The 26,505-nt window shown below is 39.8% G+C and overlaps 3 protein-coding genes across 3 annotated transcripts in view; 2 read left to right on the top strand and 1 right to left on the bottom strand.

The window, feature by feature from the left end:
* Positions 1-26,505, top strand: part of LOC125315838 — a 121,756-nt gene continuing 95,251 nt past the window's right edge. The window contains exons 1-2 of the mRNA XM_048281822.1: positions 1-125; positions 2,133-2,526. Coding sequence (XP_048137779.1) covers positions 1-125; positions 2,133-2,526 — 519 coding nt within the window. The remainder of the gene's footprint in view (positions 126-2,132; positions 2,527-26,505) is intronic.
* Positions 12,249-13,697, bottom strand: LOC125316027 (anthocyanidin 3-O-glucosyltransferase 5-like). The gene has a single exon (XM_048282802.1). It carries the CDS (start codon positions 13,695-13,697, stop codon positions 12,249-12,251), a length of 1,449 nt encoding a protein of 482 aa, XP_048138759.1.
* On the top strand, positions 21,083-22,041 carry LOC115754301. Its single transcript, XM_030693279.2, has 2 exons — positions 21,083-21,291; positions 21,351-22,041. Exons 1-2 carry the CDS (start codon positions 21,249-21,251, stop codon positions 21,884-21,886), a joined length of 579 nt encoding a protein of 192 aa, XP_030549139.2. The 5' UTR covers positions 21,083-21,248; the 3' UTR covers positions 21,887-22,041.

Genomic DNA, 26,505 nt, shown 5'->3' with positions numbered 1-26,505 from the left:
ATGGCTTTGGCAGCCGCAGGCGTGGCCATCTTCACCCGCAAACGACGAGTTCATGCCAAGGCTTCTTCGCTTAGATCTGGGTGGGAGGCATGCACGATTTGCCCAGTGGGCGAGATCAGGCGAGCGTATGTGACCCTTGCCGACAATCTTCAATGATCCCACCAGCCACAAACACACAGAAAGCAAGGAAGGGAAAGAAGGAAGAAAAAAATCACTAAAGAAAAAAAAATATTAAAAATTAAAATACTATTAAACATTTGCCACGTTGAAGTCAGCAGCGCCACATCAGCGCCAGCTAGCCAAATGGACTGAGTTAACATAATTGTAAAAGGTTTAGAACTGAATTGATACAATTACATTAGATTCAGGATTGTTTTGATAATTTTCTCGAGAAAGGGAAAAGGCACTTTTACAAACAAACATCAACGGTATGTTTCCACAATGTAGAATTATTTTGGGTGGGTCTTGGGATAGTTTTTCTTGACCGTATTTCTTTCGAGATTTTCTTTTTCTAGCTCTTAGGTTAATGTTGTGTTATTGTATTGCAGATATTTTACTCTTATAAATCTCTCTCTTGCATCCTCATAGACAAATTGGTAAGACAAGGACAGAAACGGTCGGGGGAGGCGAAGGACATCGAGAATTCAACTCCCTTATTACATGATTTAGGGTAATGCCAATTGAAAAGCTAATGTTAACAAGCGATCTTGCTACTTAACGTGTTACCACCGTCACACGATTTCTCGATATCAAGAATTGCTAATTTTGGCTTATGAATTATTTTTTTAGAGAAAATATTCATTTTGATTTGACAAAGTCGACATTATCTATCTACGCAAAAAATAACTATCATCAAAATGAAAAAATGGTCTTAGGTGAAACATTTTGATGAAAGTTTATGTTTGAAAGAACCAATATTCCGTTTTTAAAAAAACCATGTTATATTACAAAGTCGACATCATCTGTCTACGCGAAAAACAACTATCATCAAAATGGAAAAAATGGTCTTTGGTTATTTTGATATTAGGCCATGTTATATTAGTTTAACTTTTTAAACGTTTCCATCTCCCATGTCTGAGTAGGAAAATTTTCATTTGACTTAGAATTTAGCAGGGTTTACTTTTGACTTCACAATAATTTGAAATAAGAAATTTCGTTCATTCATCTATATAAGAAATATAAGATAATATTTTTAAGAAAATAGTTTTCATATCATTCACTTTTTGCAAAATAAATGGAGACTAATCATCAACTTGTTTTTCTTTATTTCTTTTCTCAATGTTTTGCTCGATCATGTTTTCTTTTTGCCTTGCATAGAATTGCGAGTGTCCTCTTCGCTCCGAGGTGAATCACTCTTTATTCCTTGATTGACAAATCAGGTCGCAGGCAGTTTTTGTTTGTGGTTATTGCATTTAGAAGTCACTCAGCATTTGGCTCGCCTGAATTCAAATTCTTTATTCACCAATTGCAACAAATTTTCGTTTTCTCGCAATTGATTTACTTTGACCAAAAAAATTGATCGATTCTTTTTAGAAAATATTGATGCGGCTACATATGGTCTTCAATGTTACGTTAGTTCTAATCCAAAAGAAAAAGGCACGATTATAGGGCCAGTCCTAAAACTTGTCGCCGTAGCGAACTTGAGTCTTAAAACTTTCATTTAGGGCATTCACGTCTTCAAACTTGCAACTTAGATGCACTTGGGTCCTTTTACTCACTTAGGCAAAGTGTCATGTGGTCTTTTTTTTCTTTTTTTGAATTTTACGTGACCGTCATTATTTAGCCTAATTCCATGCTCATTTCAAATAAAATTTTAAGTTTGTCAGTGAGCCGCGAGGAAAATATGTTTTCACATAAACCGTTTGAGAATTTATGTAAAGGTGATGGAACATATGGTCGGATAAATTCCATTGTTTATGTGAAAATTCTCAAAAAAGAAGTAAGCAATGGATCATATAACTAAATCGAAGCTGCTAAGTGAAAGGGATTCTCTGCGCTGATCTAGCTATAAGAATCTGCTCTTTTATCTTCTTCTTCTTCTTCTTCGTCTTCTGCTGTTTTGCTAATTCATCGTCACCAAACTCTTTATCATTCAGACACGCGATGTTGCGAAAACCTTAACATGGATGGAGGATCAAGCCAGAAATCCAGAAATTGACAGCTATTCGGACGCTTTCACCTCTCCTTCCTCTCCCGCCGCTCTTCTTCTACTGCCACTGTCAGACTCACAACCTCCCCCTACCCACGTCTCACTTCCGTTTTACCAACCAATCCACCAAATCTCCTCTCTCCACCAGCTCCATCGCGACCAGCCCCTCCGCTGCCGCTGCTGCTGCTGCCGCGTATTACTCTCCTGCGCCGGAGCCCAACCTGGATACCCAATTCGAGGTTCCGACTCTCAATGTGGAAAGTCTGAGAGAGAGCTACGATGACGGGAAGGAGGATGATCGCTCCTTGATCTTCACGTGCGTGTCCGAGGATGGCACGTGCAAAGTGTACGTGGTTCCGACGAAACATAGCTCTCAGGTTAGTATTGTCAAGGTTGGAGATCTAAAGTTTGGATTTTAGAATGAAAATCGAGTCCTTGCGTTTTTGGGCTTGATGATCTGTTTGGTTGCCCACAAAATGTGTCGGTGAAAGAGAATATTGATATGGCTTTGTTGCGGGCATTATGTGGAGAAGCAGTGAAGGTGTTCACCTACGTGGGACCACAGGTGTTGTTTTTCTATTCATGCTAATTGAGGATGATGGATTGAGGGTTTTGCTTGGTTTGCGGATCGTGTTTTATGTTTCAGAACGAATTCGTGAAACTTTCGGTTTCTGTTTTGACTGCAGGTGCTGTGGTGGCGGTCATTCCCGGCTTACGCGAGTACGCTTGAATGGCTGAAGCGGAATCCGAAGGTGTGCCTTATTTGAATGTTTATCCTAGTCCATGGCTTCAGCTCAGTATTCCTCTCCCAAGCAACAAGTTAACGAATTACTGGACGATTTTTAATAGGTTGTGTGATACTTGTTTTGTTTTGACTCTGCAACTGCCTTCACAATATCTTACCTTTTTATACCATAGATTTTCTAGCTTAATGCTGTAATTCTAATTCACATCTTGTCGGTTTTCTTTCTGTAGAAGCACCAGAATATCGAGCATGACACTCGAAGACAACAGTATTTTGACATATATTAGGTGGCAAATTTTTGTCATGGAAAGAGAATGTCTTTAGTGTATATTAAATGCTCTTTTGATCAGTATCATTTGATACGATCAATTTGATTTTATCTCCATCTGTGGGTGGTTTCTAGTGGTCGATCCAAACCGGTATCCTTTACAACTGGGCATGTTTCTCTGCAATCTGTTTCTAGTTTTGATCGCTATGACTTATGCGGTGTCTGGTTTAGACCAACTTTATGTCCGCATTAGTCTGTTTGCTATATCCTTTTGCATCTCTTTTAACTGGACTCAACATTTATCCTTCTGGATCTCACTTCTTTTTTTTATTAGGTTGTTAATAAGCTTGAGGTCCATCCCAGAGATGATATTCAGGTAGCATCTAAAGAATTAAACAAGTATGGTGGCAAGGGTGATCTCTCAAAACAAGTATTGCCTTCTTTTCCCTTTCTCTAAGGTCGATGGCTGTACAGAGCGTCTACCATACTTTATAGTTTATCAGCCAATGCAAGAGATGCTTATATGTAATAGTTAGGGTATAATTCATTCTCCATGCGTTTACCTCTAAGGAAACGCAACACAATATCCTTTTGAGTACCACAGTATAACCACTTCATTCTGAAGGCCAATCATGTCTATTTCCTACACCAGAGTAGGGCTGAGAATCCAAAAGTCAATTTAGCATATATATATCCTTCTGGATCTCACTTCTATTTTTTATTAGGTTGCTAATATACTTGAAGTCTATCTCGGACGTGGGTTTCGGGTAGCATATGAAAAAGCAATGGATTATGGCATCAAGGTTATGATGTCTCATTTCCCACTACAAGTATTGCCTCTTTTCCCTTTTCCCTTCCTTCTTTAAGGTGTTCTGTTGCTGTTCTAAGTGATGGCCATAGGGAGTGTCTACGATTCTTTCTGGTTTATCGGCTTCAACGGTCGATATTCAGAAATCAACGTGAGAGTTGGTTATTATAAAATAGTTACTGGTATGATTCATTCTCCATTCATTTATTTCCAAGAAAATACAGTACAATATCCTTTTGAGCAGCAGAGATCACTTCATTGAGAAGGCCAATCATGTCGATTTTCTACGTTAGGGGATGGCTAAGAGTCCAAAATTCTATTGCATTTTCAGTAGTTGATCGACTTTCATGGACATTGTGAATCTTCATAGATGATTGCCATATTTGAGTTCTGTCTGGATTACCCTTACTCGCAATCTTGAATTGCAGTTTTTAGATGCTCCGGATATACAAAGCATTATTTATCGGTTTACTTTAGTTCATGCTCTTTAAATTCCATTACTTCTCTCTTCTCTAGCATGACTTTGCTCTATGACTGCGACAGGTTGCCCTGTGTGATCAAAAGACACTTGTGGAAAAGATGAATTTAATTGAAGCATCACTTACGTTTGAACGGGTAAGATTTATTGCGTTGGATCTCATTATGTTGCAAGTGCCTCATGCATGTGGTATAGTGGACCATCAGAGATAAGTCATTCCGTTAGCTTTAATAGTTGATGGTTTATTCGTGCTAAGTTGTGTCATGACTATTCTTTTTGTGCATCTAATGTTTATGTTTAACTTTTTTTGTTGCTTTTGTCAGTGTATTATGGTGGCTGGTCCTTGGAAACAACAGGCCAATCCATCAAGATGGTCTCGACTGTGGCGTCTTTGCCTGTTGCAGTTGCTGGAGTGGATCCAATTTGGTATCAACTTTGGTCGAAAGAAATGGAGACAATTCTGTCGGATAACCTTTGGGGACGGTCAAGGTAGGCATAAGATCACATAGGGATTGGTGGGTAACTGCAATGTATTTGTAGTTAGATGAAGTACTGTTGAACAGCTCAGCTTGGTCAAAATTGCTAGATGAGAACACAAATTCTCTATTAAATTTACAAAAGACGATCAAGGAACGCTATAAGCTCGTCTGGATAGAGAGAAGATGTGGAATGTACTGCATATTTAAGATTGCCGTGCCTACTGGATTTGCTGCTATGGTCGTGTCGCTGCTTTTGTCCCTTAACCATTGATTCCCCCTTCCAGTCTTCCAATGGAAAAAGTGCGGTATGTGCTCTTTGCTTTCTCTTCGTTTTCTCCCTGGTTGAATTTTTTCTATTCTAGTAAAGCTCAGGTTGAACTCATCAGTTCTTGCAATAACGCATATACTTTCATTCCGAGTAGTGCTTTTGAGCTCAATATGATTCCGTGCTCTCCTTTCACTTGCGGCAAATGCTTCTGAAAGTGGCTTCTTTACTGCTACTATTGGCAAAGACCCTAATGTGGTATATGGCCTAATAGAGTGTAGAGCTAATATGAAGCAGTGAATATGTCAAACTTGTGCTAATACCACAGCTGGTCAAATCTGCCAAATCTGTGGCAACCACATGGAAGCTTTCATTGCGGTAAAATCTACCAAATATGTAGCAACCAAAAGGAAGCTTCCGTCGAGTATGAAGCTTGTTCGTTGCAGTAGGTTCTTGTTCTCAACCACAGATAATAGTCTTAGATTGGCGCTGTGTGACGCTTAGCAACATAAGCGACCCTCTTTTTAACAGGGTTCAGCAAAAGCTAACGTTTCATCCATGACTGCAGCGAGTGTTTCTGGATTGGCACTTGGAAACTCATCTTACAATGATATCACCAGCACATATGCCGCGACACAATGCATTGTTACCTTAGAAGACAGTGGCTGCTTTGCGTGCTTGCAAAACCTTGCTGGTTGCATTCCAGTCTCATGTCCTGGAAAACAGGGTCTTAGGATCTTAGTTCTTAGTCGCAGTCACTCTATATATTCATCTCCTTCGTATTATTTGCCATCTCACCATGACAGCCTACTCCTTCTCCACGTCCGTCACCTTCAAGAAGCTGTCATGGCGAGTGGAATATTCTTCTAGACATAATAATAGCCACGTGCAGCAAATGGCCTAAGGAATGCATCTCACCGTGATTATGCTTCTTTTCCTAATTGGGAAGTTAGATCTCTACCAGTACGTATATTACTCAAAATAAATGTATTCTCTGATAACATGACCAAATTTCTTTCAAATACAAGACCTGTGAACGCCTGGCCACCCGCTTCAAGCTTGGGAAACCGAAGAAGTTACCAAATAATATACTCGATCATGCAGGAAGTGACAATAAAACAATTGTAATTGCCGTGGTTATTCCTGGTGCTGCTGCAGTGTCAGTCATATTCGTACTCTTCAGTTACTTCCTTTGGAGAACATATTCGATAATCACTACACCCTTTAGAACTGCAAATCACTCAAAATGGCACAAGTTATAAGCTTTCAGGGATTTTGCCCATTCCAAGCCTCTTTTAGAGAGTTGATGTCTGTAGATGTTTCGAAAAGAGGCTTCCGCTCTTTACAGATTTTGTACATACGATGACAATCTTTTTAAGCTACACTTTTTGTCTCTTTGCATTATGCGATGGAATGGAAAGTCTAAAGAAGGGCTTTGCAGATTGTCCTGTGGCATTACTTGCTTTTTATTTTTTTATTTCCTTTTCATGGCTAATGTCTTGGATGTTTTGTGTTTGGTCAGAAGGAATCAAACCTTTTCTTTTGTCTTTTTAATCGGTTGAGTGATATTATTTTTCTTCCTCTTGTGAATTGGGATGCCAATGCCTCCGATTATTGCGAGTACTAATTTTCTTTTTCTTGATAAAATGTAACAGCATCCTCATAAAATTCGAACCCTCTATATTTGTGGGGTTGACCAAGTGGAAAAACTATTAGAATCTTGCATTTGAAAAAAATGTGAGATCTCAAATTGATCACCTTAAGAGTACAATAGAAGGTCCCCCCCACAGAAATAAAACAAATTTACCCTCTTTTAGCATATTTACTTTCCTACACTGCATTTTTATTTTTCAGACTCGTACCATCGATTAAATTCTATTGTGTATCTTTATTATGGGTATCACGTCATCGATTAAATTCCGACGTAATATCTTAACATCCACAAGCTTTGTCGTCGATTAAATTTCAGTAGAGTTAGTCTACACTTAACCATGTCATTGACGTCTGCATTTTTTTTAAGCCTTGTCGTTGATTAAGTTCCAGCACGGTTTGTATTTATATATTTGTGTTGAAATTCAAGCATTTGATTTTCTTATTATCTATGATGTTTCCTATCTAGAGTCGCCACTGAACTATCTCCTTTATTTAAAAGCCGAAGAATGGCTTTCGGTAAAGATATTTCTTCGCAGGAAAAATTTCGACGAAACAAGATCTTACTAGCCCGAGTGTGACGCCGATCATGGTCAAGCTCAAGCTCAACATACGATCGTGCTAGTGTGACGTCGGCTTCATGGCTAAGAGAGACCCAGAGGCATACGGGATTGAGAGCGAGAAACTCTGATTGGAACTAGAGGGGCAAGGTTGGGCGAGGGGCGCCGACTTGCAGCGGCGAGTTGGAGAAGTCATCGTCGACGTCGGAGGTGGTGGCGCGGATTGGGCGGATGGCATAGGCCAGAGAGAGGGAGAGTGTGAGAGCCGCGACTGGGAGAGAGAGTGAGGGAGCATACAAGGAAGATGGAACAAGAATAGTGTAGGTTAGCGGTTTGGTTGGGATGTTCTCCGCCAATCAACTAGGTTCATCAGAAGCAGTTGTGTATGTCAACCTTCCATTTTCTTGAGTTTTATCGCCAAAATATTGGTCATATACGCCACCATCTGCAGTGTACAAACAATGATGACCCATATCAAGCCCACCCGCTGAACATGTAGCCCAATAGGATCCAAGTCCAAAGCCCTGTTGAAAAACATGATGTAAACAACTGAAATTGAATTTGTAATAAGAATTTGGTTCGTCATTTCTTTTTTACATATCAAGCATTCCTTTGTAAAGAGCCTAAATTCCTTACATATATGTATATTCAGCAGTCTTTATAATGATTTGGAATCATATCCAGAATTTATTAAAAAGGGAACGAGTTTGTAATAATTATGAAATGAGTATACCATCAAAGGGATTGGCACAGTGGTAATTAGGTCACATGTCTTTCACAAGTTTATGTGAAATAATTATGACTCAAATCGAACATATATTTGACAAACAAAAAAATCAAACATCTCATGTTGGGTGTGGGATCCTTCTGGTGAAGGCTACCCAGAAAGTTTGCTATATATGTTTGCCCCTTTCCACCCTTCTGATTTTACTTTGAATTGTCTGAAGCGGACCCCTAAAAAATTCCCTGTACATTAAACTTGCTTTGTCAACTTTTTCTTAACCATATTTATGCATTTTTCTTTTATATCTATGAAATTGTCTGGAAAGTTTATTTTTTCTGTACATAGCAATAATCAAAACGACAAAACACAATATAAAATTGGTAATTCTAGTGCTTTCGACGCGATGAATTTGGATTCACGCTAATCGTGTTGTAAGAAAATACATGTAGCTTACACTTAATTAGACTGTTATCAAATGCGAATGTATTGTAAATTTATTGACATACAACTAAAATATTTGCCGCAATAAGTAGTGTGTTATTTATTTTTATTTTTTTCGATTATCTGATGCTACTGCAGCGCTTTGATTTGAACAATTTGGGGACGCTTGCTTGGGGGAAAATTTGGTTATTTTGTCTGTATTAGCGGATTAGATATCTGTGGAACCGCTAAAATGGTGATTTTGAATGAGATTAAGATGCTCAGTTTTTGTTGCTTCCTGAGTTGATGGAGGAATTGAGTTAAATTTCTTGGTTGACGAAATAGCTTCGAAGATATGCAGGAATTTCACTGGAAGAAGATTCTAAGGGAACCCATTGTGACACTTATACCGGCTATTACGCATACTGAGAATTTAGGAACACTTGAAGTTCTCCAATGGCATTGTTTTAAGATTGGAATTGTTAGATTTTAGAGCTGATCTTTTCTTACTGGCATGCTATATAGCTGCTCTTTATGATCATTAGTCTCGACTAGCCATGCCAGAAGGAAGCATTCTACCGCTTGTGTATTTTCTTTTGTTCCAACTATTTCTACCTAGTTAAGTCATCGTAAATATGTGACTTTCTAAGTTTTTAACTTTACATGGTACAATGATCCCATAACTGGTTTCCAATTGTTGTTCGCTTTCATGTTCTAGGAACATTGTTATTTAGTGCGACATTCTCCTTAATTTTTTACTATGTTAGTGTTCTACTCATGCCGGTGTTCTGATAGTGACAAATATTTCATAGGTTCTTATGGATCCACCTTGAGATACAAAACTGTTGAGCGAATAAAGCCTATCGGAAAACATTCTCCCCTCGATGTGAGTGGAGAGATAAGTGATTTTCAGGAAATTTTGCGTTACCTGGATGAACTCATGTATGTACCAATTCATTAAGGTTAGAAGCAGCAGTTTCGTTCTTATTGCCGAATATTTGTTAGCTTGCTTCTCTAACTTTGAGGCTACTTCTGACCAAGATTGTCGGTTCTGGGGTCTATTGCTGCAGTCTTTACGATGATATGTGGGATGATGGGAATTTCATGGGGCCAAAAGAGGTGCAGAATTATCTGACTCGGGTTATGTACAACAAGCGGAACAAGTTTAACCCATTGTGGAACTCACTAGTTCTAGGTGGAGTTAAGAATGGACAAAAATACCTTAGCATGTGTTGGAGTTGTCCCACATCAGTTGTGGAAGGGACTGGTGGTCAGTTTATAAGTATGAGGGAAAACAACATCCTTTGAACTAACTTTTGGAATGAGAGAGACCTAAAACCACTCAATACTGGTATTAGAGCTCGGGCTACTAACAAATCTGGACTCAATAGTCACACGGGGAGAGATACGGGTTGTTACTCTCCCGATGTGTCGGGGGAGATTGTTGGGATTGTTCCACATCTCTTGTGAAAAGGACCGGTGGTCGGTTTATAAGTATGAGGGAAAACTTCATCCTTTGTCTTTTCAGATTCTCATTCACTGGTTGTGCAACTTTATCCAGGTTAGCATGATTGGTGTTAATTTTGAAGACCTTCGCGACGAGTGGAACGAGAACTTGAGTTTCGAAGATGGTGTTAAGCTATTGGAGAAGTGCATGCGGGTGCTTTTGTATCGTGACAGATCTGCAGTCAACAAGCTTCAGGTTCTAGTCTTTTTCTTTGTGGTACACATCCAGCCCCTACATTAGAAAGCCTGCATTCTGACCCCGTCTTTAGACCACCATTGCCAATTTGGTCCATGCCCTCTCTACCTTTTCACCTAAGCATTCCAACCCACCTGTGATGCATGATTATGACCTGGTTGTACGATGATTAGTCATTGATGACTTTTATTGGTTTGTATCTTAAAAGTTCTGAGATGTTTCCAGACAGATTTGAAGCCTGCATCTTGATGAAGATTAATGAGGATGAATGTCAAGTTGTTTCGAGCTCTGTCCCTCTAATCTTCTTCCCTGTATATTGCTTTTTGAACTTCATTGAAGAACTCCAGATTCTAAGTCAAAATTGGAAAGCAAGAGATTTCATACTGTTCTTTGGATAATTTAAAGAATTTTAGTCTTTTATCTTGACTGAAGAGAACTGTTAGCGTTTGAATGGATTTTTTGAGGTCTGCCTTTTTCTTGCTTCGGAGCAATTTCTCATACTTACTGATCTACTTCAAAATACATGTTATAAGCTGATAATATGTACTGAGGACTGAGCATGAAGGGAGTGAAGGAGTGGGCCGACAAGTCGGTTTCATAGTGCCTAGGGCAGACAAGTTGCTTGGTAAATTTTGACAAATAGTAATTAGAACAATTTGGAGAATTTTTTTTTTTTTTTTATAATTAAGATGGTGGAGAAGCTTCTCACTGGTAATGTTCCTTATGGACAGCAATTGATCTCCTGCGGTGCATGACTTCTTTTCTCACTCTTGTTGCATCTGTCTATGGGGCATTCACATGTTTTTTTTTTTTTTTTTTGCAGTACTGACAGTATTTTGATTTCGAACTATCTAAATGACACGGTGCACTTGACTTGCACATTTCAAAAATCACTGAAGGAGGAGCAACAATCTTTCCACCCTACTCTTTGAAAACCTTTTGGGGCTTCGAAGCATATAAGAACCCCGCCGCTGGTGCTGAAGATTCGTGGTGAACTTTGATCTGCATATTCTTACGTCTGTGTAGACCCTGATCTTGCCATGTTGACCGTGTGATGTGACACTTAGAAAATGTTGTTTAAGAGCTTAATAAAAGACTCAAAACATTTGAAATGTTTACATGTTGTTATAGCAACGTATGCATATCATCTTTGGCCGAATACTCTAATAAAACTTCAACTTTAGCTCTAGTATCAATTCTATCTTAAACTTTTTTTGTATCATAAAAAATTCTCAGCTTTTGGTGCAGTTTCAATTCCAAACTTAACTTTTTTTTTCTAGTCTCATAAAAGATCACAAATTTTTACTTGAGTTCCATATCTGTCACTATCCAAAATTACTCTTAGTGATGTAGCATCTTCACATCACTGCTCTAGCTTTCTCTCAAAATTCATATTCAGGAATATTTTTCGAGGATAAAAATTTCTATGTCAGCATAAACGACGTCTTATTGGATCTAAAATTCGAGTAAAAACCGGAGCAATTCGGGCTGGTTTTCTTCAATTGCTCTTACTCTAGAGAGTCTTCCTTTTATCTCGCTTGAGGACCTTCAATTTTATGCCTTGTCTTCAATCTCTCAAGTTTGGGAGTCTCTCATCTCTCGCGGCCGGATAGCTCGTGCTTGAGAACTCAGTTCGAGACACTCGAACAGCTCGCGTTCGGGAGTTTTCCGTCTTTCGGTTGTCAAGAGAAATTTTAGACGGAGGGTTGACGGAGACAAATTTGGGATTGGATATGAGACAATATAAATTAGAGTAGAATTGAGACTAGACCTAAATTTATGCATTCTTTGTGGGATAAAAAAAAAGCTTATGATAGAATTGTGACTTAACCTAAAGTTAGAGATAGTTTAGGGTAGTAGGCCTACTACCTTTAAATCTTTCAAAATTAGACTTTAGATTATGACGTGAAAAATACAAATAAAGTGGACGGATGGCGAAATGAAGACACTATCGAGAATCATCCGCAAAAATCGAACACAAAATGCGAGAGCCATCTTCCTCAAGCACCGAGAGCCTTAGCACTCAGATGATGCAGCTTCAGTTCGCACTCCTTTGACACTCGAGACAACGAATTGTAGGAGGAACCACCTTGCATCAGCACTTGGTTGGCACTTCTTTGTAGCTCCTTAGCTTTATCTCTCATCTCATTGCCCTTCAATTCCATGACCCTTCTCACCATCTCTGCTACCTCCTCCCTCCCGATCACGCCATTGTTCGGCCGTATCTTTGGCCGGACCGCCACCTCGAGCTCTTCTGCCAGCATCGCCGCGTTCATCTGTTGCTCGGCATACAGTGGCCATGCCACCATCGGCACCCCATTGACCATACTCTCCAAAGCCGAATTCCAACCGCAGTGCGAGAAGAACCCGCCGATAGATTGATGCGCCAAGATCTCGGTCTGTGGAGCCCACATTGGTACCACCATGCCCCGGTTCTGGATTCTAGTGTAGAAGCCGTCGGGGAGATAGCTTGGGGTACCATCATGGCTGTTTGTCACGTTGAAGAAGTTAGCGGACACATCGTCGTCCACTGGTGGGCGCACCACCCAGATGAATCTATGTTGGCTCAACTCCAAACCCCAGGCGAGCTCGGACGTTTGCTTCACCGACAAGGTTCCACCGCTCCCAAAAGAGATGTAGATCACCGACTCCATCGGTTGCATGTCTAGCCAATCTATCACCTCACTTTTTGAACTTCGCCCAGCAGGCCTAACGAGCGGACCCACCGGATAAACAAGCCCCTTGACGACCCGACCCAAGAACTTCTCATTTTCGAGTGCAAGCAAAGTCAACGGCTCGAGATCCTGCCACGTGTTCACTAAGATTCCATCGGCGTTCGATATTTCCATCCCAACGCGAGTAAAGCTCGAATTCAGATTCCTATCGGTTGGGTCAAGGAATCGGTCCAAGGTATCCTCATATCGGATGGACCGACAGCCCGGGATGTCGAGCGGCCTTTTCATAACGCGGTGCTTGTGTTCCGCTTCTTCATCTATATGCGGAAAGTGAACTGTGACCGCAAGAAACCATGCTGTCGATGTGATGAAGACGTACTTTAGCATGTCAAACTCCTCTGCTGTTGCTAAAGCTTCAGTTCCGAACAAGTCGACTATGAGAGCAGTAGGCTGAGACTTCATGGCGGAGATGGCAGCCCGAAGCAAAGGCAGAGCCTCACGCATCATGATCACGAGTTGGGTCACAACCGAGGTGGTCAAATCGACAAGGGCGGAAATGTCCACAGGAGGAAGCAACATGAGGTTCAGAGGATTTGGAGTCTGCGGCAGCTTAAAGAGTGGAGATTTGGTGATGGAGGCATCGGCCGCGACCACGAAAATGGTCACGTCAAAGCCATGATGGATAGCGAGGCGTTTTCCGAGCTCCACCACAGGGATGAAGTGGCCCATGCCGGGGCTAGCAAGGAGGACTGCATGAGGGTTGGTGTTTTGCATGGCTCAATGCTTGGAGAGAAAACTAAGAAGTACTTGATATGAGACTCGTTGTGATGAATTTGCATGCGTTTTGATTGAATGGTACTTATAGACAGAATTAAGCTTCTATTTCGGATTTTCTTTCATGACTTCGTGTATAGAAACCAAGACGCACGTTCCATGTTCACATGGAAACCAGTATTGAACCAGGTGGTCAACAATCAAACGCCTGCTTTGGCATTTTCCGCGGTCATATTCCTTCACAGGGTCGACTCCACACCGGCTTTTTCAAAGTCGCTTTATCATGAATCACATATAGTCCACTTTTTAAGTGGGGTTCATAGCGGAGGTAATGAAGTTCCCAACCTTAAAAATGGGTACAGAATATGGACAAGAGTCCTGCTCGTCATGCCCGGGTGACAGAGACGAGAGCTTGAGCAGGTGAAAATTGCTGTTTCGTATGTAGGGAAAGAGTGGAAAAAAAAATATTGGGGTTATCTGATATCGATTGTGGAAAGTGTTGATAATATTTTGTGATGAGAGGTGCCCAAAATCACTTAACACAAGTATCGTAGTCGATGTTACTAACAAATCAGGATCTAACAGCTACATGGGAGATACGAGTTATTGCTGATTGTTGTTGCTCTGACTTAGTGGTCAATACGTGAGAGAGAGACGAAGCACCATGACTAGGATGGATGAGGATGGTGAGAAAGACGCAACCTCCTCGAACTTTCTTGGGTAAACTTTTTTAAGCCATAAGGTTTTTTTTTTCCCCAACGACCACGGCACGAGACTTGTGAAATCCGTGTCCGGTGGGTCTAGTTGGCTTTTGCTAGGATTCAGTCAATGGAAGAGATGTATCTTATATCTAAAATATCGATTGGTGACTAGCTAGGAAAACTGTGCACGCTTGAAGTTTGATAGGATTCATGAGCGGCATCATGTAGTTTGTTCTCTGGATAGAGCTGTTGTCACCCAGTAACGCACCCTCATATTACGTTCTATGAACCCTTTTGTGAATGACTTTATAACCAACATGCATGACGAAAATATATAGACCAATTATAGAAGAAGGGGAGAATTATAAAAAAAAATTTCTTAAATCTATTCAATTGTGCGAATTAGATTTTCTTTTTTTGTTACCAATTGAGTCCTAAACTTTTTGCTTTTATGCCAATTTAGTCCATTAGACCAATTGTTTACGACTCAATTGACCCAAAAAAAAAATTGAAAACTGAATTGGCACAATTACAATAGGTTGATGACTTTTTTGGTAATTTTTCCTCAGAAAAAGGTGTGGCACATTTAAGGATTCATGAACACGATATTACATGGTGAAGTTTGAAACGAAGGGGATTTGCGGCTGTAAGATATAGCTTATCCGGTACTAATGTAGATTACAAAGATGATTTGCCTGTTGTAATTCTAGTGGAATCAAATGTGGGGTGGGCGTGTTAAATGGCACACAAGGACGAACCATTGGATCATGAAGCACTTGTTTGAATCAGCATTTCTAGATGAAGTAGACTTGACTCTTGGAACCCAAAAGACCAGTTCAGATGCGCTCAGAGCATTTGGGCATTCAATTTTGAGAAAAAGGGAGCATAGAAAGTGGCCGAACAAAGTCTTTGTTAAACCTTAAATGGGGTTCACCCCCCCTCTCTCTCTCTCGAGTCCAATCTAGCTTTTCCTCCACCTCGGTGTTTGCCCAAGAAATAATGGAGGTGGGACATAGAGGGAAAATTGCCACAAAAATCCTGAATCCATTGCATTTTGGGGTTTTGATCAATTCAGTCATATATTTTGACCAATTGTCAATTTAATCTTTTTAGTCAATTTTAACTGGAAATTATTGATATAGATGCCAACCGTCCTACGTAGCACAATCAATACTGACATGTAATTTTTTTTTTAATTAGGATAAATTGGATCATATTTTGAAGTTCTTTTTTCTACAACGCCTCAAAGTGACATGAGCAAGAAAGAGATTCAAGAATCAAATTTCTTTTTATAAGGCATTAAATTACTTTTTTGTTCTTTTTTCCTTTTTACTATTAGGGGCCAGCTGGGGCAGTTGCTAGCCGGTTGAGGCCCGGCGACCCCCATCGGCCACTGGATGAGGGTCGTGAGCCATGCCAGCAGACCCTCGCCCGCGGCCGAAGTTCACAAGGTTTCGGACTTTTTAGACAATTTTTCCGAGACTTAGAACATCTAGAATTGTAGTTTTAGTCCGCCTCCAATGGATTTGATCCTTCTCGATGAGACCATGACCAGACACTTCACCACAAGGAAACACACAATTCTAGTATTTCTTCCTTTTTTGACCGGTGCTTTCCAACACTGAGACACCATCAATTTGATGGTTCAACGATGTAATATCAAGTTCCAATTTCACAAGAAAACATGATACACGAAAACAGCGAACGCATTTTTCCTTTAAAAAATTCAGAATCTTCATATTCAAACAACTAAAACAACAGTTCAGGCACAAAAAGATGAGAGTATTCCTTCACGAATCTAAGACAGGTACAACGCCCAAAACACAGGCTGACATTCTATGGAAGACATTGGCCAAAGCGTGGGTCGACCCGCAAAAAGGACCAACGGCAAATTAGGCAAATAAACTGGATATGCTCACCGGAGCAAGTCGTGAGGTGAATTTTCCGTGGAGATATGCCGGCGATGGAGGATTCCGGTGGATGAGAAGGAGGACGATATGCCGCTAGTGGTGGGCCCAAAGAAGGTTGCATCTTGCGATATCGGAGCTAAGGCGGGGGTACTGGGCGTCAAATATTATCTCCGATCTTGGACTGCCTGCATCTATAGATAAATTACAAACTTGCGCGATGCGTTTTAAAGCGCCGCGGGCACGAATGAACAATGTTGTGCTAGCTGCAAGTCCGGGTGGGGCTACTCTCAGCAAATTGCATCACACGGTTGGCAAAAATACCTATTTTTTCATAATATTTTTCTTTTCTTGATCAATCAGAAATAAAATTAAAAATCAGAAATGGAATGTTAAGGTCATGGCATTGGCCATTGTAGACACGTGACCAACTAACTGATTAAAAAAAGGAAAATTTCAAATAAAGGCCCGAAATATTCTCATTTTTTTAAATAAAGACCTAAAATGAATGTTATTTCAAATGAGGGTCACAAGTAGTGTGACAATTTTAAATAAGGACTTGAAATACCCATATAGTCTTACAAAAGGGGCATGGCCTAAATGGCATTTTCTTCAATTCCTTTTTTTGATTTTATTCTTTGTTTTTTCCTTTTTCTTTTTTTTTTTAAATAACAAAATAGTTCATCCAAAAAGAACACATAGGCGGGAGGGCATGTGGCCACTGCCAAGGCCCAACAGGCCCTCGCTGTAATAGGGAGAGGACCAACATCCCTTGCCAAAATAGGGAGAGGACTGACGCCCTTGCTTACGATTGGGCATGAGTCGATGACCCTTGCTGAGACGCCAGCGACCCCACTAGCCTTCGCCAATGCCCCACCATTGATGGGGCGGTGACCACGAGCAGGAGGGGCAGCCTTCTGGTCTATGTGTGTTTTTTTCTTTTAATTTTTTTAAATTTTTGGAAAAAAGAAAAAGAAAAAATAAAGAAGGTGAAAATGATGAAAATGCCATTAAAATCAGGTCCTTTTTTTAGGCTTCATTGCCACATTAGGCTTTTGTTTAAAACAATGTTCACTTCAAGCTCTTATTTGAGAAAATGAATGCACTTCAAGCCATTATTTGAAATTTTCCTAATAAAAATTTTAGGTCTGTCTAGCTAATTAATTCAAGAAAGGGTTAATATTATGAAAAATCCTAAATTGATACACCTGTGATAAATTTACTCCGAACTATTCTTTTAACCAGAAGAAACCCCAAATTAGTACACTCGTGGTAAATTTACCCCAAACTGGTACACTTTTGATAAGTTTACCATCCGTTAGTTTTCGTTAAATTTAACGGTCAAATTGCTAGCTAGATGGCATGTGGATGTTCATGGATGTACTAGTTTAGGGTTTTTTACTCTCCATTTGTCAAAAAGATATCAATTTGATATTTTTTGTGATATTAACCCAATTTAATGAAGGGTAAATTTGTCATAGGTGTACCATTTTGAGGTTTTCGTGGTCAAAAAAATTAATTTAGAGTAAATTTGTCATTGTATATACCAATTTAGGATTTTTTATGGTCAAAAAATATTTTGGGATAAATTTGTCACAAGTGTATTAGTTTGAAGTTTTTCGTGATCAAAACATAGTTTGGGTAAATTTGTCGCGGGGGTACTAGTTTGGGGTTTTTCATGATATTAACCCTTAAAGAAACTATATCAAAAAAATATATCAGAAACATTTAGAGCGTTACTTGTGCGAATTTATTTCCCTCCCGATAAGTCAAATTCATTTACCTGTTTAATATTCAATATCAGAAGAATACATATTTGATTATTTGTAGTTATTTTCAAATAAGTGTTTTGTGGAACTTTCTGATCAGATAAAAATCAAAACGCTAAGGCATATTGCATAAGCGAATATCATCGGCTGCTACTAACTTGGATGATTTTTGTATTTTTGTATTTTTTTTTTTCCTTTTTCCTTTTTCTTTCTTTTTTTTAATTGATTTCCTTCGAATTTTCGGCTTCCAGGGTTGCCAAGGCTGATTACTGGAGGGATAAAAAAAATTCAGAAAATATTTTTAACGTTTGTAAAATTTGTCCACCTAAGGTCCGATCGTGCTAAGTAGAACAATCGATATTCACATCGGCAATTTTATACCAAGATTGATTGATATGACTAAACTGTCAAATCATTAAAAGATTTAGGAGTCAACTAGCAAAATTGAGAAGTTTAAAATTGAATTGGCCGTCATACATACGGTTTACGACTTTTTTTGGAAAATTTTTTTGTGGTAGAAGTTTTGTTGGAAACATGCAGTAGAAGTCCCATCACTTGATGGGATCGCAAAGGGGGAGACCATTAGAAATCATATTTCTTGAACAACATTTCACATATTTAGGCATGGAGTACTTATCAAATTTGCCGGTAAAAATTGTAAGCAAAGCGATGTGCTTGTCCAATGAGGAGGTTGGAACTTGCGTCAAGTTACGAAGCTTCGCAACATTACACGTTAATAATTATTGAATGTGGTCAAGGAAAAATAGGTTTGTGCAACAAATTAGGATAGAAAGCAAGATTTTTCCAAAAAAGTTCACGCATGTAATTTTTTTTTTCTTTTTGTATTCAAGGATCCGCATGGCTTATGGCCGCGACTATACCTCGGGGAGACTAGCCCAAGCAATCCACCGCCGGGGCCCCCCACTTAAATCACAAAACGCGGTCAGCGGTTTCAAACCCTCGACGTGAATGAAGAAGGGCACACTCTCAACCAACCACGCCATGCGTGGGTGGGCTCACGCATGTATTTCGTGTTCGTTTGATGCAACAAGTTTGCTCTTTGGAGATCTCTACCGGTGCGTATATTACAGAAATAAATGTATTTTTTGACTAATCGTGACCAAATTTCTTTCAAATAGAAGACATGTGAAAGCCCGACCAACCGCTTCAAGCTTGGGAAATCAAAACAGTTACAAAATAATATACTCGATCATGTAGGAAAAGACAAGAAAACAATCGTCGTTGCTTGTAGTCATTCCGGTGCTGCTATAGTGGCAGTCATATTCGTACTCTTCAATTACTTCCTTCATACCCAACCAAAAACAAAATCCTTTGGAGTAGATATTTGATAATCACTACGTCCTCAAAACTGTAAATCACTCAAAATGGCACAAGAAATTTTAAGCTTTCGGGGATTTTGTCCATTCCTAGCCTCTTGTAAAGAGTTGATATCGATAGTTAGTTCTAACTTCATCCAATTACTTTAGCTTGTCGTGATTCGGATAGTGGTCATGACTATGATGATAGCAATGAAAGCACAACATCAATTTTCATCGGTTTAAGAAGACTATGAGCCGCAATGGATGACTTTAGTAATGAACACAAGCTTGTACAAGGTGGTTTTGGTGTGCACCCTCTCCCCCCCCCGGCTCGGCTCCCTGACGCCGGTGATCACTTGTGCCGTCACAGCCCCTCCCCCCCGGCTCGGCTCCCCGATGCCGATGATCACTTGTGCCGTCACAGCCCCAATCGCCCGTGCGCCAGCTTGGTCCTTCGCCGGTCACCGACCCGACGCTAGTTCTACTCCCGAGAATATTATCGCTTCATCTGCTGCTGCCGCTATCCTCGGAGTTGCTGTTGCTACCTCGGCCCGACGTTACGGGTGCCACCGTACCACCCCTGGTCCAAATTCCGCCATGCCGTTCCTGCTCTTGTTTGGCCACACGTGAAAGCCCCCGCTCCAGCCCAAGCCTCGTTGCGTCGTCATCCTTTCAACTTTTACGGATCCATGGTTTATTAGCATGTTATAAAGCTTACAAATGAAATAATGAGAATTGGCAATATGAATCAACAACCCCGTTCGAAAAGTTATCATTACTTCTCGATAAATTGTCAATTACACTTGATAAATCCAAGATTTTGCTTGATTCATTAGCAAAATTTTCTTGGTAGATGACGCTCAAAGATTTGATGGAATCGAGCAATTAAGCTATCAAAAAAAACTTTTTGAGAAAACCAATTGTGAATTAGAGATGAAAATGGCACTTACATATATTCTAAGAATACGATTGTGTTGATTACTCATAGTAGATCTTACGGGACAATGCTCATTTGCGATGGAAAGTGAGCATGCTTTTTATTAAAGAAGTGCATATTTACACTTTTACCAAGACACGTATTTCCCATGCTGCCCAATTCTAATAGCCCATCGCTAGAATTAAGGTAAAAATAAGAAATTATGCTAAAAAATTGTTCAATAGATAAAACGTCCCGAACTTGTGAGTAATCTATTTTTATCCTTTCGTGCGAACCCAACAATGGGCTTAGCAATGTCATTTTTTTCAATCAAATTATCAGACAAGTTTTATATAATTAAGAAATATGAATTGGATATGGGTCGGGTTGGGTATGGGTTATTAAATTTGTAATATGTAAAAATGAGTTAAAATAAGTTAAATGGACCAAATTCGACCCATTCTTGAGTGAGGGCATGAATGCCCCTTTGCCTCTCTCTATTCCCTCCGCTCTTGCTTCGCGGAACCGTCTCTCACATCCGGTTTAACTTGCGCCGTCTCTTCTTCAGCAGAAGGATAGGGATTCTCATTTTAGTTTCGGCTTTCTGCATTGTCCGATGTTCTCATATTTTGGCGATGCTTGTTTGTTGTTTTAGTTTTTTGAGTTGTTATTTGAATCGGTAGTTAAAATTATTACTTCATTGTTTGCATTGCGGAGCTTTAGATATGATTGGCGTTGAGTTCAAGTGGTTGGAGTTCTATCTGGTCTCTAGTGTCGATGTTTCCTTAATGTCTATCTAAAGCTCCTTTAGTTGGTGGGCTCATTGCAAAAATTGTATTTGCTCAATGCAAGATCGCTCGATTCGAGCCTCACTCGAAGAAGCTCGATTGTAGCTTGATAACTCTCTGAATTTGAGTGAACCTCTCAAGGATTCCCATTATGAAAGTTAATAGTCATTTTTTGTTTTTAGTAGAGCAGCATATCGCGTGTTGATATTTAAAAGCAAGGAAAATAACATCACTTGAACTTGCTCGTAGCATACATCTAAATATTGTTTTTTTTTTCCTATTTTGTTGCAGATGGAACATAGAATAGGGGGAATGTCAAATACAATCAATACTGAAATAGTAGATGACTTTGAGGCTGAAATTCGAGGTGGAGATGTGGGTGCTAGCCGAGGTGAAGTTGAATTAAGCGATGAAGTTGGCACTAGGGTTGGGGCGGGGCTTGAACATGTGGGTGCTAGCCAGAGTGAAGATAGTGAGAGTGATGATGGCCTTTATTTTGAAAGTGATGTTAGCGAGACCGATGATGATGAGATTGATTTATTTGCATCGACATGCGATGAACACATGCTATCTAGGGATGAAGAAGGGATACATGAGGTGGGGATGGTGACGAAGGCGACATTCGCTATTGATGCCGGGCAAGAAGATACGAATGAGGATGAAAATGATGAGGATATCGAAGCAAATGAAGATTTTAGTCCTCCTAACTCTAGAGATGAGGAAGTATGTGACCAAACAAGAGCTTTGACTATTAGATATGACCCTAACTGTGATCACAAAGAATTGTAGTTTTAGTTAGGCATGAGATTTGAGTCTCATATTCAGTTTAAAAGGGTAGTATGGAAATATGCAATCACAAATGGATACAACATTGGTTAGAAGAAAAGTGAATTTAAAAAGATGTATGCGAAGTGTGTGATCGGATGTGAATGGTCCCTTTATGGTAGTTGACTGAACAAAGAGAAAATGTTTATCATCAAGACGGTTGGAGAAGAACATACTTGCCCTCGAAGCATGAGAAATAAAAGCGCATCATATGTATGGCTTGCAAAAGAGTTCTTGCCGAAGATCAGAGCTAATTTGAAATATACTACAACACAATTGCAAGCGGATACAATGGCGACGTGGGGACTCGTGCTCAACAAAAGAACCTATTATAGAGCAATTGCTATAGCTCTTTGGACTATTAGGGGTTCATTTGACGAGTAATATAAGTTATTGACATCTTACAAAGCTCAATTAAAGCAATCTAGTAAGAACATCACATTTCATCTTTTACGTAGACACCCACAAAACATGTTCAAGAGATTTTATGTGGGCTTCGAAGGGCAGAAAAATGGTTGCCTAGAAGGTTGTAAGAAAGTCATTGGACTAGATGGGTGTTTTATTGAGACCGTAATAAAGCAAATGTTGCTTTGTGTCGTTGGAAGAGATGGAAATAATCAGATGTTTCCAGTTGCATGGGTTGTTGTTGAAGCAGAGACGCAAGATAGTTGGACTTGGTTCCTCGGGTTTCTATTTATAGACCTTCAAATAGGCAGTGGTGATGGTTGGACCTTCATAAGTGATCAACAAAAGGTAGAATGAGTTCCAATTTCATCAACTCCTTCATAATAGTGTTTTGAATTATGTCTTGCGGGGTTTTATTAATTCATTTCAATTACGTCTTACAAGGGCTTATCAATGCGGTTTCTTCGTTAGTGCAGAACATAGGAATTGTTCAAGGCACATTTGCGCAAATTGAAAAAATGTATACAAGGGAGAAACATTTCAAAATTACTTACGGAGAGCTGCGTATGCCACATACGAGACTGAATTCAACATAGCAATTAAAGGAATGAAGGAGGAGTCTATTGATGCCTATGAAGATTTCATGAGGCAAGGGCTAGAGCACTTTTGTAGGGCATCCATAAAGGCTGGGCAAAAATGGGATGCTGTCGAGAATAATTTGAGTGAGACTTTTAAAGGTTATATCTGCAAGCAAAGAGAGATGCCAATTGTTGATATGTTAGAGGCGATAAGAACGGCTTTGATGGTGAGAATGTATGAGAAAAGCTAGTTAATAGTGGGTTCCGGAGATGAATTATGTCCACGTATTAGGGCAAAGGTAGAGGAAGCAAATATGAAGTCTAGGCTTTGTGTTACGAAACCATGTATTGGGGGAAAGTTTGAAGTTAAAGTTGATGATGATCGGTTTGAGGTGGATTTGATAGAGAGGACATGTGCTTGTAAGCAATGGGATATTTCGAGAATATCGTGTAGCCGTGCTATCTCGTGCATCAATTATATGAAATATGAGGTTAATCAGTATGTCGATGATTGTTTTAAGAATGATGCCTATGAAAGATGCTATCAATTTACATTGACGACGTTGAGTGGGAAGAAAAAGTGGCCACTGTCTAATGAAGAGCCAATATTGCCTCCTCCATTTAGAAAGCTTCCAGGAAGACCCAAGAAACAACGTAATAGGCAAGGTGAGAATATTGAGAAAAGGACAAGAAAGAGAAGTGCCAAAATTAGTCCAAATACTGATCCAAATAAATTGACAAAAGTTGGGTAATCATCTCATACTCAAACTGTCATGACTCGGGACACAACAAGAGAACAAACCCCAAGCCTCTAGCACCAACACAAATCAAACCTTTGGTAAGAAAAGGGGAGACCACGAAAACTTATATATGGCCCAAGCATTCGGTATTAACATGGCCTCGTGACAATATTTTCTGTAACTTATATACGCTTTTCTATGCAGGGTCAAAAAGGGAGACCAAGAAAGCATCCAAAACCAACCACGGTTGTAGGGACATCTATCAGACAAGCGGATACAAGACAAGAATCTACAAGTCAGACACAATGTCTCAACTCGAGCTTTTGGACCATGTGGAACTCAAGAATCAATGAGTCATGCTCCACAATGAAGTAGATGTGAATTCCATCATATTGTTCATAGCTAAGAAGTAGTCACTTGTTCCTTTGTGGCTATAATCCAAGTTCAACACTAATGTAAAATCTCAGTCACTTGTACTTTTTGGGTTGTAATTGAAAACAGAGTACAAGCATTTTTTTGTTATAATCCAAGTTCCTTTTTGGTTGAACTACAAGAGTTCATTTTTTGTCGTAATCCAAGTTCACCACTGATTTAACACTTTTTGGCAATATCGATGCCTTTTGGTTCAATTATGAATCATTATTAAAATTTGGGTATGCTGATGTGATTAAATTATTTTTCTTGCGCCTCTTTACATTAATGAAGTCAAGGTTTTGATGTTGGCTGCAGATTTTTGGTCTTGGGTACTAGTCCAGTTTAATTTCTTGTTGCAAATATTGCAAAACCTACAATTTTACTTATATCACTGTAATATGTACAGAAATTGTCAAGTAAATCAATGACATCCACCCAGATAGGCATTTAATGGAGCATAAAATTGATAAATTTGGATTTGCTACTACAGTGGAATACAATTCGAGTTATACTTGCTAATAAAATTGCAGACAGTTGGTAATACAATACAACTTCAATAGCAGCATTGCACACATCAATCCTAACAATATAACTATGCATCTCAAATAGATGCTTTTACTTTGCTCCAGTAGAGACACTTCCACATTCACTTGTATCTTATTCTGTTGCTTCCACTTCTCTTCAATACTGGCAATAAGGCGTGAAGGAAATGAGAAGCTGCAGAGCGAAAGACCTACTTTAGCATTATTATCATTTTGTATGCTGAAGACTAAAGCCAAAAGAGTCTTCAATTTTCCCTGCAAAGATAACACAACATGCTCTAATAGTATATCATGTCCAAACACGACAGGCGTGAAGGAAATGAGAAGATTATTGGATGCAAATAATATAGCCTGGAGCTTTAGAACTATTATAGTAGCCCAATAAGAAAATCAAAGAACACCCACGTCAATGAAGAATGCACAGGCTGTCGATGAATAAAGAGTGCCAATAATATGATGACTGTGAACAACCGAATCCAGCCACTTCACGTCGAGCAATGTCGTTTTCAAAAAAATCAAGGAAGAACTAGACCCCAGATCGTGGCAGGATCGTGGCAGAGTGATTTCAGCCACAAATCGAGCGAGAAGTGAGAGGCAGTGGGTACTCAAGAGATTAGCCACGAAGCGAGATCAGTCACGAAAATCAAACTCCTTTCTTCTGAAGCAATCGAGAATACTTCATCGTTTCAATGGAGCAATCGTGAGAGATAGAGAGCAACCCAGCCAACGATGAACCCTAATCCTCAAAAACAGAGAGACGAAGAGCAAAGAAGACAAAAGAGTAAAGCGGTTTTGTTAATGCCCAAAAAAAAAAAACCACGCCGTTCCTTTTTTACTAACCTACGTGGATGCCAGGTCAATATCGTTCACGTTCTGTTAGCCATGTTAGCAGCCCACGTAAGATTTCTAATGGTATTTGTTGACGAAAAAGTAATAGAAAATAGATGTGTCACGGGATATAAGTTTTCGGGACAAATTTATTAATGTGAGCATAATTTGAAATTTTTGATGATTTTTTTCTAAAGTTAAATGGGTCAACGTGTTCGAATAAAAATAAAAGGGGTCAATTGGACAAAATTCGACCCTGACCAAAAAGATTTTGCCGTATTGGTGACGCAATCGAAAATCACCTAGTCACGAGATCAGTCCTCCTGAACTTGCGCTCCACGATTTGACCCAAAAAAAACAGAAGAAGAAAAAAACAAACGCTTGCGCTCCACGACAAATCATATAAAATCTGGCGTAGATTTTTAAGGAAGATTACAATCGAAAATCTATTTATCTCTTTTTTTTTTCTCTGTAGTATTCAGAGTATGCTTCTAGATACAAAAGCACAAAAACAATCCCATCTTTCCCCCCGAGTATCTTCGGAGTTATCGGACCGATTGCTTTTCGGTGACGCAATCGAAAATCACCTAGTCACGAGATCAGTCCTCCTTAACTTGCGCGATTCTCTCTCTCTAAGAATCTGCTCTTTATCTTCTTCTCCTTCTTCTTCTTCTATTTTTGCTGGTTCATCATAATCAGACTCTTTATCACAGACGCGCAATGTTTGGAAAACCTTACCACGGATGGAGGATCAAGCCAGAAATTACAGCCATTCGGAGGCTTTCACCTCCCCTTCCTCTCCCGCCCCTCTTCTTCTACTGCCACCGTCACACTCACAACCTCCCCCCACCCACGTCTCACTTTCGTTTTACCAGCCAAACCACCACATCTCCTCTCTCTACCAGCTCCCTCGCGACCGGGCCCTCCGCTGCCGCCGTCGCTGCTGCTGCTGCTGCTGCTGCCGCGTGCTACTCTCCTGCGCCGGAGCCCAATGTGGAGAGTCTGAGAGAGAGCCACGATGACGGCGGGGAGGGTGACGGCGAGGGATTCGGGACGCTACCCGATAAACGCTCCTT

Source organism: Rhodamnia argentea, chromosome 7 (genome assembly GCF_020921035.1).
Source record: "Rhodamnia argentea isolate NSW1041297 chromosome 7, ASM2092103v1, whole genome shotgun sequence".
Taxonomy (NCBI): Eukaryota; Viridiplantae; Streptophyta; class Magnoliopsida; order Myrtales; family Myrtaceae; genus Rhodamnia; species Rhodamnia argentea.
This window is presented reverse-complemented; position numbering and strand designations above follow the sequence as displayed.